The sequence below is a fragment of the Salmo salar genome, chromosome ssa13 (genome assembly GCF_905237065.1).
Source record: "Salmo salar chromosome ssa13, Ssal_v3.1, whole genome shotgun sequence".
NCBI classification, from domain to species: Eukaryota; Metazoa; Chordata; class Actinopteri; order Salmoniformes; family Salmonidae; genus Salmo; species Salmo salar.
The window spans coordinates 105,994,701-106,012,974 of record NC_059454.1 but is presented as its reverse complement, the minus strand read 5'-3'; the positions used below and the strand labels follow the sequence as shown (position 1 = coordinate 106,012,974).

General features: G+C 46.6%; 1 protein-coding gene across 6 annotated transcripts in view; it reads right to left on the bottom strand.

Annotated features, from left to right (window-relative positions):
• Window positions 1–18,274, bottom strand: part of ptpn13 (protein tyrosine phosphatase non-receptor type 13) — a 144,635-nt gene that overhangs the window by 43,053 nt on the left and 83,308 nt on the right. For all 6 annotated transcript variants that reach the window (XM_014138916.2, XM_014138917.2, XM_014138918.2 and 3 more), the window contains 9 exons: window positions 15,561–15,653; window positions 14,487–14,583; window positions 7,954–8,179; window positions 7,042–7,116; window positions 5,952–6,126; window positions 3,592–3,742; window positions 1,282–1,420; window positions 897–1,049; window positions 259–441 (listed from right to left, as the gene is read on the bottom strand). In XM_014138916.2, the coding sequence (XP_013994391.2) occupies window positions 259–441; window positions 897–1,049; window positions 1,282–1,420; window positions 3,592–3,742; window positions 5,952–6,126; window positions 7,042–7,116; window positions 7,954–8,179; window positions 14,487–14,583; window positions 15,561–15,653 (1,292 nt within the window). The remainder of the gene's footprint in view (window positions 1–258; window positions 442–896; window positions 1,050–1,281; window positions 1,421–3,591; window positions 3,743–5,951; window positions 6,127–7,041; window positions 7,117–7,953; window positions 8,180–14,486; window positions 14,584–15,560; window positions 15,654–18,274) is intronic.

Here is an 18,274-nt window from a genome sequence, read left to right as displayed (position 1 = left end):
ATTAAAAAGGGCGGCAGGAAGCCTAGTGGTTAGAGCGTTGGGCCAGTAACCGAAAGGTTTCTGGATCGAATCCCAGAGCTGACAAGGTAAAAATCTGTCATTCTGCCCCTGAACAAGGCATTTAACCCACTGTTCATAGGCTGTCATTGTAAATAAGAATTTGTTCTTAACTGACTTACCTGGTTAAATAACATTTAAATAAAACGATTTAATGATGGAATTGAACTCTGCTTGGAGTTCAGAGTGCAATACACTTACTGTGAAAGAAATCTTCTTGGTTTCTCTCCAGGGGAACCTTAGGACTGGGGTTCTGTTTCCATTCAGGACCTCAAAGATGAGGACACCCTTGGAGAAGACCCCTAGCATGATACCTGTCTGGGACCGCTTCTCAGGGAGGACACGGTGGAAGTGAACCCCGTACTCTGTCAGTCTCTGGCTCGCCTTCAGGAAAGAAAACAGGATAAAAAGGAGTCTTTAAAAACAGGGATTAATCATAATTACAATCACCATAACGTTTCCACCCCTGTGACGTTACAGCATCTTTACGTCATTTGACATAGTAGTTCAGTCACGCCATCTTGAAGATCTGTTATCAAGTTGGAAAGACAGAACAAACAGATCTGGGACCAGGCTAGGCTAGCCATCTGGGACCAGGCTAGGCTAGCCATCTGGGACCAGGCTAGGCTAGCCATCTGGGACCAGGCTAGGCTAGCCATCTGGGACCAGGCTAGGCTAGCCATCTGGGACCAGGCTAGGCTAGCCATCTGGGACCAGGCTAGGCTAGCCATCTGGGACCAGGCTAGGCTAGCCATCTGGGACCAGGCTAGGCTAGCCATCTGGGACCAGGCTTGGCTAGCCATCTGGGACCAGGCTAGGCTAGCCATCTGGGCACTTACCTTGAGAAACTCAAACTCTGTCTCTGCCTCTGTGGCTCCATAGTATGTGCTGTGTAGTTTGAGCAGTTCTTCCTTGATGGAGCTCTGGTCAATATTATCCAGCACAGAGGCAGACATGTAATGTTCCATTCTGAAGTACGTCTTTCCATGGAGCTAGAAGAAACAGATGGTATAATTGTAGCCCTCACATATAGGGTCTGTCGGCTTCCTGGTTCCAGATTAAGCTGACTCCTGGACTAAGAAGGCATGTTCAATGGAGAGCCTCAACTGAAATCGCTTTTTAGTCCAGGATGGGCTTAATATGGTCTAGGAAACCACCCCATTATGTCAATGTGGTAAACACTGTATAATAACTATACTACTACTGTAGAGGAGGGATTACTACCTCTGCCTGGTAGTCACCAAACTCTGCCTGAAGAGCCAGGGATGCCAGGAGCATGGCATTCTCCATGTCACAGCACACCCTCTCCTCCAAGATATCCTTCCTCAGCTGCAAGTAGTACTGGTGTTTTGTCATGGTGTGTCTGGAGTGGAGCACAGTACGGATACTTTATTCTGAAGCAGGCTATTGTTGTTTAACCAAGGGTTTATTTCACTTCAGCTAAAGGCTCTGACTAGCCTGGTCCCAGATCTGTTTGTGCTGTATAGTCCTATTGGTTGTTGCCATGCTTGGCACAGATCTGAGACCAGGGTCCATATTATTATGATTTATTTAGAATTCAAGGCACACTTAACCTGCATGTCTACCACAGCATTCTTTATTATAGTAACAATAAAAACCCTTGAATGAGTAAGTGTGTCCAAACTTGACTGGTACTGTATATACAGTACCAGTCAAAGGTTTGGACACAGCTCCTCAAAAGGTTTTTATTTTTTCTATACATATGGCATCATGTAGTAACCCCCAAAAAGTTTTAAACAAATCAAAATATATTTTATATTTGAGATTCTTCAAAGTAGCCACCCTTTACCTTGACAGCTTTGCACACTCTTGGCATTATCTTAACCAGCTTCTCCTGGAATGCTTTTACAACAGTCTTGAAGGAGTTCCCACATATGCTGAGCACTTGTTGGCTGCTTTTCCTTCACTCTGCGGTCCAACTCATCCCAAACCATCTCAATTGGGTTGAGGCCAGGTGATTGTGGAGGCCAGGTCATCTGATGCAGCACTCCATCACTCTCCTTCTTGGTCAAATAGCCCTTACACAGCCTGGATGTGTGTTAGGTCATTGTCCTGTTTAAAAACAAATGATAGTCCCACTAAGCGCAAACCAGATGGGATGGCGTGTTGCTGCAGAATGCTGTGGTAGCCATGCTGGTTAAGTGTGCCTTGAATTCTAAATAAATCACTGACAGTGTCACCAGCAAAGCACCCCCACACCATCACACTTCCTCCTCCATGCTTCACGGTGGGAACCACATATGCAGACATCATCCGTTCACCTACTATGCGTCTCACAAAGACATTGCGGTTGGAACCAAAAATGTCAAATTTGGACTCAGACCAAAATAAAGATTTCTACTGGTCTAATGTCCATTGCTTATTTTTCTTGGCCCAAGCAAGTCTCTTCTTCTTATTGGTGTCCTTTAGTAGTGGTTTCTTTCTCCTCTGAACAGTTGATGTTGAGATGTGTCTGTTACTTGAACTCTGTGAAGCATTTATTTTTGCTGAAATCTGAGGTGCCATTAACTCTAATGAACTCATCCTCTGCAGCAGAGGTAACTCTGGGTCTTCCTTTCCTGTGGCGGTCCTCATGAGAGTCAGTTTCATCACAGCGCTTGATTTGTTTTTCCCGACTGCACTTGAAGAAACTTTCAAAGTTCTTTAAATTTTACTGATTGACTGACCTTTAGGTCTTAAAGCAAAGAGAAACGACAGTCCATGACTTATTTGAGCTGTTCTTGCCATAATATGGACTTGGTCTTTTACCAAATAGGGCTTTCTTCCGTATACCACCCCTACCGCATCACAACACAACTGATTGGCTCAAACGCATGAAGGAATGAAATTCCACAAATGAACTTTTAACAAGGCACACCTGTTAATTGAAATGCATTCCAGGTGACTACCTCATGAAGCTGGTTGAGCGAATGCCAAGAGTGTGCAAAGCTCTCATCAAGGCAAAGGGTGGCTACTTTGAAGAATCTCAAATATATTTTGATTTGTTTAACACTTTTGATTACTACATGATTCCATATGTGTTATTTCATAGTTTTGATGTCTTCACTATTATTCCACAATGTAGAAAATAATAAAAAATAAAGGAAAACAATTGAGTAGATGTGTCCAAACTTTTGACTGGTACATGTGCCATTTAGCAGGCTCTTTTATCCAAAGCGAATTAGTCATGCGTGCAAACATTTTAGATATGGTTGTTCACGGGAATCGAACCCACTATCCTGACGTCGCAAGCCTCATACTCTACCAACTCGACCAATAAAGGCAAAAGCGATCCTAGATAAGCATTTCTATTCTGAGATGCTTTATGAATAAGGGCCCGAGCTCCACTGACAGGAAGTGGGCAGACATGTTTCCATTGTCTTCCTTTACGGAGGACAGGGCCTGTCCCGGAGTAAGAGTGGGGAATCAGGTCCCCTTCTCTCCATGTCTTCGTAATCATTATTATCTAAAATATCAAACTGCTCCTAGATCATCACTCATACTCTGAGAAGATAAATAGCCCCATGGTCTTACTGAATGAGGTTGACATCATCCAGAAAGAACTTGATGCGTAGGAATAGGTTAAACTGGATGTCTGGTTTCTTCTTCTTGGGTTCTTCCTTCCACCCCTCAGGAGCAACTTTGGACAGCTTGGCATCGGGATCAATGAAGAAGAACTCATTGTCTAGATAAAAGAGACACAGAGGGAGGGAGGGAGGGAGGGAGGGAGGGAGGGAGGGAGGGAGGGAGGGAGGGAGAGGAGGAGGGAGATGGAGAGGAGGAGGAGATGGAGGGTGAGGGGAGAGAGTAGGAGGAGGGAGGGCGCAGGGAGGGAGGAGAGAGGGAGAGGAGGAAGTAGAGGGAGGGAGCGATGCAGCAGGGAGGGAGGTGAGAGGAGAAAGGGGGGCAAGGAGGAGTGGGGAGAGCGAGAGAGCGATAACATAGGAATAAGTCAGCATGAGCTGGACACTTACACAGACACACTGAAAATAACTAAGAAAACTTGCAGTCAGAAAGTAGGCAGGAAAATCAACAAGTGTCTGGATGTTGGTTTATAACAGACAGCAGGAGGGCAGGAGAGCAAGAGAGCACACATCCAGCAGGACAGCAGGAGAGCACACATCCAGCAGGAGAGCACACATCCAGCAGGACAGCAGGAGAGCACACATCCAGCAGGAGGGCAGGAGAGCACACATCCAGCAGGAGAGCACACATCCAGCAGGAGAGCAGGAGAGCACACATCCAGCAGGAGAGCAGGAGAGCACACATCCAGCAGGAGAGCACACATCCAGCAGGAGAGCAGGAGAGCACACATCCAGCAGGAGAGCAAGAGAGCACACATCCAGCAGGAGAGCAAGAGAGCACACATCCAGCAGGAGAGCAAGAGAGCACACATCCAGCAGGAGAGCAGGAGAGCACACATCCAGCAGGAGAGCAGGAGAGCACACATCCAGCAGGACAGCAGGAGAGCACACATCCAGCAGGAGAGCAGGAGAGCACACATCCAGCAGGACAGCAGGAGAGCACACATCCAGCAGGACAGCAGGAGAGCACACATCCAGCAGGACAGCAGGAGAGCACACATCCAGCAGGAGAGCAGGAGAGCACACATCCAGCAGGAGAGCAGGAGAGCACACATCCAGCAGGACAGCAGGAGAGCACACATCCAGCAGGACAGCAGGAGAGCACACATCCAGCAGGACAGCAGGAGAGCACACATCCAGCAGGAGAGCAAGAGAGCACACATCCAGCAGGAGAGCAAGAGAGCACACATCCAGCAGGAGAGCAGGAGAGCACACATCCAGCAGGAGAGCAGGAGAGCACACATCCAGCAGGAGGGCAGGAGAGCACACATCCAGCAGGACAGCAGGAGAGCACACATCCAGCAGGACAGCAGGAGAGCACACATCCAGCAGGACAGCAGGAGGGCAGGAGAGCACACATCCAGCAGGACAGCAGGAGAGCACACATCCAGCAGGAGAGCAGGAGAGCACACATCCAGCAGGACAGCAGGAGAGCACACATCCAGCAGGACAGCAGGAGAGCACACATCCAGCAGGACAGCAGGAGAGCACACATCCAGCAGGACAGCAGGAGAGCACACATCCAGCAGGAACAGATTGGTCATATTGAGTGGGCATGTTGAGTGGGCTGGTTCGAAATTGATACGCACAAAATCGCAATTTCTAAAAGGTTCTACTAATCTATAATGATACTTTGGCTGACCCCTCTACCAAGATGGGCCGGCCCGGTTTTCTGATAGCGCAGCCTACGGCCACATAAACTCACATTCACAAGTCAAACGCAGAATCAGCAAAGAGAGCTGCTCTGACTCATCAGTTAGACAGCCAAGATCATGAAAAACGGTAAGGTTGCCTAGAAATGTAGAAAGAGCCCATTCTACGTTGTCATCTCACTCAAAACTTAGTTTTTTTTGAGGGGGGGGGGCTTAAAAGTACGATTTGTTCAAACAGTAAAGTGCATTATCCTCCATGATTCCTGTAATGAAAGTGTCTTCCCAGCCCATGCCTTCGTCTGCTGCTGTAATGAGCGAGCCTCTCTACTCTCCCCGCATGCGCTCGAGAGAAAAATGCGTTCTGATCATATAACATTTCAAAATGCAACTGCAGGAAAAGTTGCCGCCGCATGCAGGGATGTGAGCTGGTGTGGTTAAAATGTCATGGCCGAATTCTTGTCCGAGTCAGCCCCTGACACACACACACACACACACACACACACACACACACACACACACACACACACACACACACACACACACACACACACACACACACACACACACACACACACACACACACACACACACACACACACACACACACACACACACACACACACACACACACAGGATGAACCCTCCACCCATACCATACCTGTGAGGCAGGCCAGGCCGAAGAGGTGGTGCTCCACCAGTCCAACGTGAGCCACCACCATGTCCAACACATCCTTACACACAGCCTTGATGTCACAGCTCAGCTCCAGCTTCTGGCCGGTCAGCAGAACCACCCCCACCTTCCTCTGGACCTCATCCAGCTTCCCACGCTTGTTCTGGGGGAGAGAGATGACACGGGACAGGAGAGAGATCATTTAGGGTGAGATATGGGACAGGAGAGGGCCAGGACATTGCCCTGCACCAGGAGAGGGCCAGTACATTGCCCTGCACCAGGAGAGGGCCAGTACATTGCCCTGCACCAGGAGAGGGCCAGTACATTGCCCTGCACCAGGAGAGGGCCAGTACATTGCCCTGCACCAGGAGAGGGCCAGTACATTGCCCTGCACCAGGAGAGGGCCAGTACATTGCCCTGCACCAGGAGAGGGCCAGTACATTGCCCTGCACCAGGAGAGGGCCAGTACATTGCCCTGCACCAGGAGAGGGCCAGTACATTGCCCTGCACCAGGAGAGGGCCAGTACATTGCCCTGCACCAGGAGAGGGCCAGTACATTGCCCTGCACCAGGAGAGGGCCAGTACATTGCCCTGCACCAGGAGAGGGCCAGTACATTGCCCTGCACCAGGAGAGGGCCAGTACATTGCCCTGCACCAGGAGAGGGCCAGTACATTGCCCTGCACCAGGAGAGGGACAGTACATTGCCCTGCACCAGGAGAGGGACAGTACATTGCCCTGCACCAGAAGAGGGACAGTACATTGCACTGACCACCAGACCTGGGATCTCTCCTCTCCAGAGCAGGATATTTATTTGTATTTTTATAGTTTGGGAGAGTTTGATTGAGCATGCCTGGAGGTTCTAGGTAGGCAGGGTTTCATTGGTTCCATTGTAGCCAGGCCAGCTCTATCAAGCAGAGATAAATGATTCAAAATGAAAGCCTTCTGTTTGAACCCAGAGCTAAAGGAGAGGTTAGGATGTATTCCACTACACTGACAGAACCCTCACTCCCACAACCACCGGGCTAGAAATCAGTCTGCTCTGTTTGGACCCATCAGAAACGCCTTGAGGAGTCTCACCATTATTGAAGAGGGAACCGTCAAGGCAACACATGGCTCGCTGGTCATCTTCACAAATTCAGGACCAAAGAAATTCTGCAATAGGGACGAGAGACAGAGTAAGAAGAGGTTACACACACAGACTGCACCATGTAGGCCTACTTGGTCTCCCCATCTAAAAATCACACCAGCAGCCGTTTCACAAAGAGACAGCTTTGGTTTAGATCTACTGTAGGCCTGAGATGTAGGTAGCCTACCTTAGGTCTGCTATGCGGTAGCCTACCTTAGGTCTGCTATGCGGTAGCCTACCTTAGGTCTGCTATGCGGTAGCCTACCTTAGGTCTGCTATGCGGTAGCCTACCTTAGGTCTGCTATGCGGTAGCCTACCTTAGGTCTGCTATGCGGTAGCCTACCTTAGGTCTGCTATGCGGTAGCCTACCTTAGGTCTGCTATGCGGTAGCCTACCTTAGGTCTGCTATGCGGTAGCCTACCTTAGGTCTGCTATGCGGTAGCCTACCTTAGGTCTGCTATGCGGTAGGCTACCTTAGGTCTGCTATGCGGTAGGCTACCTTAGGTCTGCTATGCGGTAGCCTACCTTAGGTCTGCTATGCGGTAGCCTACCTTAGGTCTGCTATGCGGTAGCCTACCTTAGGTCTGCTATGCGGTAGCCTACCTTAGGTCTGCTATGCGGTAGCCTACCTTAGGTCTGCTATGCGGTAGCCTACCTTAGGTCTGCTATGCGGTAGCCTACCTTAGGTCTGCTATGCGGTAGCCTACCTTAGGTCTGCTATGCGGTAGGCTACCTTAGGTCTGCTATGCGGTAGGCTACCTTAGGTCTGCTATGCGGTAGGCTACCTTAGGTCTGCTATGCGGTAGGCTACCTTAGGTCTGCTATGCGGTAGGCTACCTTAGGTCTGCTATGCGGTAGGCTACCTTAGGTCTGCGGTGGTGTGGTAGCGTTGCATTGAGAGGGTCCCGGAGATCCAGCATGGAGGTGCGTGCCAGGGGCTCATCCCCAGTGTAGAGGCTGGCTCGGGGGTCGTCCCCTGGGTAGAGGGAGGCCCTGGACAGCCTGTTAGCCAGGTGAGCCTGGAGCCTCTGAACCTCTTCCTCACGTCTCTGGAGCATCAGACCCTCGTCGGCTGCACCCTCATACCGCCTGGGGAAAAACAGATTGAAATGCACAACAGAACGGACACGATCGATTCCATACTATACATTGCAGACATTCATATGTGCGCAGCCCCTTCATACAGCCTGCATGGGGAGGACATAGAAATAAGATACATAGAACTGCCATGATTACTTACTCTACATGAACTAGACAAGCATATACGCGGAGTGTACAAAAATATTAAGAACACCTTCCTGATATTGAGTTGCTCTTCCGAATAGCCTTGTTTCGTCGGGGCCTGGACTCTACAGGGATGCTGGGTGGTGGACCATATTTGATACACACGGAAACTGTTGAGCGTGAAAGACCCAGCAGCTTTGCAGTTCTTGACACAAACCGGTGCGCCTGGCACCTACTACCATACCCCGTTCAAAGGCACCTAAATATTTAGTCTTGCCCATTCACCCTCTGAATGGCACACATACACAAGCCATGTTTCAATTGTCTCAGGGCTTAAAAATCCTTCTTTAACCGGTCTCCTCCCGCCTTCATCAACACTGATTGAAGTGGATTTAACAAGTGACATCAATAAGGGATCAGAGCTTTCACCTGGTGTTCCCCGGGCGCCGCAGTGTTCAACTCTCCTGGCTTCAGTGAGCCTAGACTTATGTGGGAATGTCTCTTCATTGAGATTGCTACAGATCAGATGTGTTTGACCACTGTGTTAGCCCACAGATGGTCAGTCATTCAAACAGTGCCATGCATGGTGATTGAGTCATCACTCTGTGCTCCCACGCTAGCCAGTCGCTAGTCACGAGTATCACCTTCTCTCATCATCACGCTGTGCTCCCACGCTAGCCACGAGTATCACCTTCTCTCATCATCATCATGCTGAGCTCCCACGCTAGCCAGTCGCTAGCCACGAGTATCACCTTCTTTCATTCTTCCACCACAAAAAGTTTACTTAAAAAGTTGTTCTAAAATCCCCCAAGCAACTAAAACATGGAGAAAAGACATCTTGTTTCCATAGCAAATCTGCCTGCACACATACATAAAACTGGATAGTTTAACATACGCCATTAAAAACTTTATGGACATTAGGTTACTGGTCTTAGAGATGATAGATAAGAGAAACATATGAAACACACACACACAGGAAAGTATTCCGACCACTTGACTTTTTCCACATTTTGTTACGTTACAGCCTTATTCTGAAATGGATTAAATAAAAAATAATCCTCAGCAATCTACACATATTGACAAAGCGAAAACCGTTCCTTAATTTTTGCAAATGTTTTAAAAATAAAAAACCGAAACATCTTATTTACATAAGTATTCAGACCCTTTGCTATGAGACTCAACATTGAGCTCAGGTGGATCCTATTTCCATTGATCATCCTTGAGATGTTTCTACAACTTGATTGGAGTCCACTTGTGGTAAATTCAATTGATTGGACATGATTTGGAAAGGCACACTCCTGTCTACATAAGGTCCCACTGTTGTCAGAGCAAAAACCAAGCAATGAGGTCGAAGGAATTGTCCGTAGTGCTCCGAGACAGGATTGTGTCAAGGCACAGATCTGGGGAAGGCTACCAAAAAATGTCTGCAGCATTGAAGGTCCCCAAGAAAACAGTGGCCTCCATCATTCTTAAATGGAAGAAGTTTGGAACCACCAAGACTCTTCCTAGAGCTGGCCGCCCGGCCAAACTGAGCAATCGTGGGAGAAGGGCCTTGGTCAGGGAGGTGACAAAGAACTCTATGGTCACTCTGACAGAGCTTCAGAGTTCCTCTGTGGAGATGGGAGAACCTTCCAGAAGGACAACTACCTTTGCAGCACTCCACCAATCAGGCCTTTATGGTAGAGTGGCCAGACGGAAGCCACTTCTCAGTAAAAAGGCACATGACAGCCCGCTTGGAGTTTGACCATGAGAAACAAGATTCTTTGGTCTGATGAAACCAAGATTGAACTCTTTGGCCTGAATGCCAAGCGTCACGTCTCGAGGAAACCTGGCACCATCCCTACGGTGAAGCATGGTGGTGGCAACATCATGCTATGGGGAGGTTTTTAAGCGGCAGGGGACTAGTCAGGATCGAGGGAAAGATGAATAGAACAAAGTACAGAGAGATCCTTGATGAAAACCTGCTCCAGAGCACTCAGGACCTCAGACTGAGGCGAAGGTTCACCTTCCAACAGGACAACGACCCTAAGCACACAGCCAAGAGAACGCAGGAGTGGCTTTGGGACAAGTCTTTGAATGTCCGTGAATGGCCCAGCCAGAGACTGGACTTGAACATCTCTGGAGAGAACTGAAAATAGGTGTGCAGCAACACTCCACATCCAACCTGACAGAGCTTGAGAGGATCTGCAGAGAATAATGTGAGAAACTCCCCAAATACAGGTGTGCCAAGCTTGTAGCGTCATACCCAAGAATACTTGAGGCTGTAATCACTGCCAAAGGTGCTTCAACAAAGTACTGAGTGAAGGGTCTGAATACTTACACTACCACTCAAAAGTTTGGACACACCTACTCATTCAAGGGTTTTTATTTTTACTATTTTCTACATTGTAGAATAATAGTGAAGACATCAAAACTATGAAATAACACATGGAATCATGTAATAAGCAAAAAACAGTGTAAAACATGTCAAAATATATTATATACAGAAGATAGCCCTATTTGGTAAAAGACCAAGTCCATATTATGGCAAGAACAGCTCAAATAAGCAAAGAGAAGCGACAGTCCATCCTTACTTTAAGTCAGTGAATACGGAAAATGTCAAGTACTTTGAAAGTTTCTTCAAGTGCAGGCGCAAAAACCATCAAGCGCTATGATGAAACTGGCTCTCATGAGGACCACCACAGGATAGGGAAGACCCAGTTATCTCTGCTGCAGAGGATAAGTTCATTAGAGTTAACTGCATCTCAGATTCTTCAGAGTTCAAGTAACAGACACATTTCAACATCAACTGTTCAGAGGAGACCACGTGAATCAGGCATTCATAGTCGAATTGCTGTAAGGAAACCACGAGTAAAATAAAATAAAGATCCTTGCTTGGGCCAAGAAACACGAGCAATGGATATTCAACCAGTGGAAATATGTCCTTTGGTCCAAATTTGAGATTTTTGTGAGAGGGTAGGTGAATGGATGATCTCCGCACGTGTGGTCCCCACCGTGAAGCATGGAGGAGGAGGTGTGATGGTGCTTTGCTGGTGACACTGTCAGTGATTTATTTTGAATTCCAGGCACACTTAACCAGCATGGCTACCACAGCATTCTGCAGCAAAACGCCATCACATCTGATTTGTGCTTAGTGAGACTATCATTTGTTTTTCAACAGGACAATGACCCAACACACATCCAGGCTGTGTAAGGGCTATTTGACCAAGGAGAGTGATGAGTGCTGCATCAGATGACCTGGATCACCCAACCGCAACCCAATTGAGATGGTTTGGAATGAGTTGGACCGCAGAGTGAAAGAAAAGCAGACAATAAATGCTCAGCATATGTGGGAACTCCTTCAAAGCTGTTGGAAAAGCATTCCTCATAAAGCTGGTTGAGAAAACGCCAAGAGTGTACAAAACTGTCATCAAGGCAAAGGGTGGCTACTTTGAAGAATATCAAATATATTTTGATTTGTTCAATACTTTTTTAGTTACTCTGAGTCCATATGTGTTATTTTATTATTCTACAATGTAGTAAAATAGTAAAAGTAAAGAAAAACCCTTGAATGAGTAGGTGTGTCTAAACTTTTGACTGGCACTGTATGTAAAATGTGATTTCAGGTTTGTAAAAATGTCTTTTTTTTGGTTGCTTTGTCATTATGGGGTATTGTCTGTAGAATGATGAGGAAAAACAACTATTTAATCAATTTTAGAATAAGGCAGTAATCAGGAAAAAGTCCAGGGGTTCTGAATACTTTCCAAATGCACTGCGTCACTAAAATCTAAAGCGCCAGAACAGCTGTTCGGTGAGTGTGTGTCGTTCCACTCCATGGCCCTGTGCCCAAACTGTCTGCCTACACACAGGATCAATTATGAAATCATACTGGCACTGATTAACCTACCACACCCCACCACACTACAGCCAGCCTGCAGCCGACCGTGTGTGTCACACTGATATCACACACAGAGAGATAGGGCTCTGGTCTAAAGTAGTGCACTATATAGGGAATAGGGTTCCATAGGGCTCTGGTCTAAAGTAGTGCACTATATAGGGCTCTGGTTGAAAGTCCTATGGAACCCTATTCCCTATATTGTGCACTACTTTGGACCAGAGCTCTATATAGGGAAAAGTGTACCATTCCTGAGACACACCTAGACTAGGTAGCCTAGCGGTTATAGTGTTGGGCCAGTAACCGAAAGGTAACGACAAGGTAAAAATCTGTCGTTCTGCCCCTGAACAAGGAAGTTAACCCACTGTTCCCCGGTAGGCCGTCATTGTAAATAAGAATTTGTTCTTAACTGACTTGCCTAGTTAAATCAAGGTAAAAAACTGAAATAAAAGACTAGACCATAGAGCCAGGTTATACATTAACCAGCAGAGGGTGCAGGAGGGCCATAGATAAAACATCATACAGCTAATGGGTAAGACTGCTTCAGGAAGTAAAAAAAAAAACATGACCCTTTAGGAGGCACACCTTACCCTGGAACAGCTGTGAATAACTGAAAACGGGATGATATACATTTCCAGATTTTTATTTAACCTTTATCCTGATAAATAACTCAACTCGGACTGACGTGTTTCCATACCTCTCCGTTTCCCCTGTCTTGTGCACCGTGAGCGGTTTGAGAATAGCTGCACCCTGAGATAGACACCTGTTAATGTTCAGCTAAAGGTATGTATCCTGGGCCACGGTATATACACTACACTACCAGGAGTATGTGGACACCTGCTCGTCAAACATCTCATTCCAAAATCATGGCCATTAATATGGAGTTGGTCTCCCCTTTGCTGTTATAACAGCCTCCAGTCTTCTGGGAAGGCTTTCTACTAGATGTTGGAACATTGCTACTAGGACTTGCTTCCTTCCAGCCACAAGAGCATTAGTGAGGTCGGGCACTGATGTTGGGCGATTAGGCCTGGCACGCAGTCGGCGTTCCAATTCATCCCAAAGGTGTTCGATGGGGTTGAGGTCAGGGCTCTGTGCAGGCCAGTCAAGTTCTTCCACACCAATCGACAAACCATTTCTGTATGGACCTAGCTTTGTGCACAGGGCATTGTCATACTGAAAACAGGAAAGGGCCTTCCCCAAAACAGTTGCCACAAAGTTGGAAGCACAGAATTGTCTACAATGTCATTGTATGCTGTAGCATTAAGATTTTCCTTCACTGGAACTAAGGGGCCTGGCCCGAATCACAAAAAACAGCCTCACACCATTATTCCTCCACCAAACTTTACAGTTGACACTATGCATTGGGGCAGGTAGCGTACTCCTGGCATCAACCGAACCCTGATTCCTCCATCGGACTGCCAGATGGTGAAGCGTGATTCATCACTCCAGCCAACGCTTGAAATTGTGCATGGTGATCTTAGGCTTGTGTGCAGTAGCTCAGCCATGGAAACCCATTTCATGAAGCTCCCGACAAACAGTTCTTGTGCTGACGTTGCTTCCAGAGGCAGTTTGGAACACAGTAGTGAGTGTTGCAACCGAGGACAGACGATTTTAATGCGCTTCAGCACTCGGCGGTCCTGTTCTGTGAGCTTGTGTGGCCTACCACTTCACGGCTGAGCTGTTGTTGCTCCTAGATGTTTCTACTTCACAATAACAGCACTTACAGTTGACCAGAAATTTGATAAACTGACTTGTTGGAAAGGTGGCATCCTATGACGGTGCCACATTTAAAGTCAGAGCTCTTCAGTAAGGCCATTCTACTGCCAATGTTTTGTCTATGGAGGTTACATGGCTGTGTGCTCGATTTTATACACCTGTCAGCAACAGGTGTGGCTGAAATAGACATATCCACTAATTTGAAGGGGTGTCCACATACTGCTGGATATATAATCTAAATGCTATAGAGCAGGGTGTGCACACACACAAACACAAACACACGTTTCTATAGCAGGACTCAGACATTTGACTGGACACTAGGAATGTGAGACGGGAGAGAGTGCAGTCGGGTGAAGGGTTGTTTTCATTAAGGCACACCATAGCACAACCTTTTTTTTTGTTTTAAACATTGTGTAATGAAAAACGAAAAAGGAGCCTTTGCTATTGGACATGTTCAGATGGTACCTCCCTGTTTCGGACTGTTTTCTTCCATTGCGTATCCTAATGAACAAAGCACAGGTGAATCTTCTTCTGGGAACGGACATACCTGCATCTCAGGTGTAATTCTTAGCAGGGATGTACCTGTGTCTGTGTGCGTTGTGGCTGGTGAGAGACATGCCGTGATGGTCTGAGAGAGCCAACTGGGAGCTGTAACGTCTCGCTTCCTCTGGTTTCTTAACTGAAACAGAAGAAATAAAATATATCAAGTTACATCACATGATCTACAGCACGCGCCAACGGGCAGCAGGCTCCGAGGGGCAGCAGGCTCCGAGGGGAGTTGGTCGGGTAGTGACGGTGAAAGTGGAACAGACGAATCAGAGGTATCACACATTCGGTTAACAGCAGCTTCGTGTGTCAGTGAGGTTGCTGGGAGTGCAGTTAAGCTGTATATAATTTCCTTTCCAAGATGAGGGGGACGTGAAGTGGATAGCAGTACAGAAGTAAAAATACTTTAAAGTACTACTTTTGTCATTTTTGGGGGTATCTGTATTTTAATTTATATTTTTGACAACATTTACTTCACTACATTCCTAAAGAAAATGATGTACTTTTTACACCATACATTTTCTCTGACATCCAAAAGTACTTCTCACATTTTAAATGCTTAGCAGGACTGAAAATGGTTCAATTCACGCACTTATCAAGAGAACATCCCTGGTCATCCCTACTGCCTCTGATCTGGCAACTCTAAACACAAATGCTTGGTTTGTAAATTATGTTGGAGTGTGCCCGTGGTGATCTGTAACTGTAAAAACACAAACAATTCTACCATCTGGTTTCCTTAATATAAGGAATTTGAAATAATTTACTTTTCATTTTACATTTTTGCAATTACATTTCATTTTGATACTTAAGTCTATTTAAAACCAAATACTTTTAGACTTTTACTGAAGTAGTATTTTACTGGGTGACTTTCACTTGAGTAATTTCCTATTAAAAAGGTATCTTTACTTTCACTCAAGTAAGACAATTGGGTACTTTTTCCACCACTGGTGGATAGTCAGCTCTGGCTTTAAGATACATGACTCATAACGAATCTACATTCAACGGCACATTTTCCTCTTTCGCTGTGGAATTTGAAACACCTTGTGTGTAACGAACATGCAGTTTTTGTATTCTAAAGATTAAAAAGGACTGGCTTGAATGATATGCTACCTTGTCTGTAGTCAGTGTCGGAGGATGCAACAGAGGGGCTCTCACTGGACGAGCTGTAGTCACTGTGGTACCTCCGATGGGAGTGGAGAGGATCTGAAAGATAGACATTAAAATCAGAGTTATTATAATGAAAGCTACGATCCCTTATTGATGGCACATGTTAAATCCACTTCAAAATCAGTGTAGATGAAGAGACAGGTTAAAGAAGGATTTTTAAGCCTTGAGACAATTGAGACATGGATTGTGCATGTGTGCCATTCAGAGGGTGAATGGGCAAGACAAAAGATTTAATGGGGCAAGCCGAAAGTGCCTTTGAACGGGGTATGGTAGTAGGTACCAGGCGCACCAGTTTGAGTGTGTCAAGAACTGCAAAGCTGCTGGGTTTTCATGCTCAACAGTTTCCAGTGTATCAAGAATGATCCACTACCCAAAGGACATCCAGCCAATTTGACAACTGTGGGAAGCACTGGAGTCAATTTGCTTCCTGATAGAACGCTTTTGAGAACTTGTAGAGTCCATGCCCTGACAAATGAAGGCTGTTTTGAGGGCAAAAATAGGGTGGTGTTCCTAATGTTTTGTAGACTCAGTGAATTTTCATGAGAGAACAGTCACTGCATCATAGTCAAGTTTTGCTTTCACAGCTCCAACACATCTGTAGACACAGCATCACTGTTATGGCTATACAATCATCCAAAGTAGGTTTTTCATTTTGACACAGAAAAACTAGTTTGATCCAAGATGCCATATTTTATGTCACGACCAAATACATTTTAATTAATTAATTTTAAGAGGATTTGACTGATTAGCAGTGAAGACGTTCTAACTCAGGGGAAATGGAGTCCACACGTGGTGGTGAGAATGAGGCTCTGGTTAAAAGTAGTACACTATGTAGGGAATAGGGTTCCATAGGGCTCTGGTTAAAAGTAGTACACTATGTAGGGAATAGGTTTCCATAGGGCTCTGGTCTAAAGTAGTGCACTATATATGGAATAGGGTTCCATAGGGCTCTGGTCTAAAGTAGTGCACTATATAGGGAATAGGGTTCTATAGGGCTCTGGTCTAAAGTAGTGCACTATATAGGGAATAGGTTTCCATAGGGCTCTGGTCTAAAGTAGTACACTATGTAGGGAATAGGTTTCCATAGGGCTCTGGTCTAAAGTAGTGCACTATATATGGAATAGGGTTCCATAGGGCTCTGGTCTAAAGTAGCGCACTATATAGGGAATAGGGTTCTATAGGCTCTGGTCTAAAGTAGTGCACTATATATAGGGAATAGGGTTCTATAGGTCTCTGGTCTAAAGTAGTGCACTATATAGGGAATAGGGTTCTATAGGGCTCTGGTCTAAAGTAGTGCACTATATAGGGAATAGGGTTCCATCTGGGACACAGCCTGAGAACTCAGAGCAGCGGTTCCTTTTCAACTGCTGGGGGAATTTGATTCTCCAAAATCGTTTGTGAACAAACACATTAAACCTGTTGAGACAACAGTAAGAAATACAAATAACTCATGCCAGGCAAGTAAACAAACATGGAAAGATGTCATGAAAAGTCTCTATAATCAGATAGAAAATATCATAAATAATAGGTGAAGCCAGCTAGCTTTACGCTGCAAAGTGTTGTGAATATTCCTCTAGTTTTAACAGCCTCAGGCAGGGAAAGAGGCAGGGCTGTGTGTGAGGAGCACTGACTAGATGGATTAGAGGCAGGGTTGGCTGGCTGTGTGAGAGGAGATCTGACTAGATGGATTAGAGGCAGGGTTGGCTGGCTGTGTGAGAGGAGATCTGACTAGATGGATTAGAGGCAGGGTTGGCTGGCTGTGTGAGAGGAGATCTGCCTAGATGGATTAGAGGCAGGGTTGGCTGGCTGTGTGAGAGGAGATCTGACTAGATGGATTAGAGGCAGGGTTGGCTGGCTGTGTGAGAGGAGATCTGACTAGATGGATTAGAGGCAGGGTTGGCTGGCTGTGTGAGGAGATCTGACTAGATGGATTAGAGGCAGGGTTGGCTGGCTGTGTGAGGAGATCTGACTAGATGGATTAGAGGCAGGGTTGGCTGGCTGTGTGAGGAGATCTGACTAGATGGATTAGAGGCAGGGTTGGCTGGCTGTGTGAGAGGAGATCTGACTAGATGGATTAGAGTCAGGGTTGGCTGGCTGTGTGAGAGGAGATCTGACTAGATGGATTAGAGTCAGGGTTGGCTGGCTGTGTGAGAGGAGATCTGACTAGATGGATTAGAGGCAGGGTTGGCTGGCTGTGTGAGAGGAGATCTGACTAGATGGATTAGAGGCAGGGTTGGCTGGCTGTGTGAGGAGATCTGACTAGATGGATTAGAGGCAGGGTTGGCTGGCTGTGTGAGGAGATCTGACTAGATGGATTAGAGGCAGGGTTGGCTGGCTGTGTGAGGAGATCTGACTAGATGGATTAGAGGCAGGGTTGGCTGGCTGTGTGAGAGGAGATCTGACTAGATGGATTAGAGGCAGGGTTGGCTGGCTGTGCGAGAGGAGATCTGACTAGATGGATTAGAGGCAGGGTTGGCTGGCTGAGTGAGGAGATCTGACTAGATGGATTAGAGGCAGGGTTGGCTGGCTGTGTGAGAGGAGATCTGACTAGATGGATTAGAGGCAGGGTTGGCTGGCTGTGTGAGAGGAGATCTGACTAGATTGATTAGAGGCAGGGTTGGCTGGCTGTGTGAGAGGAGATCTGACTAGATGGATTA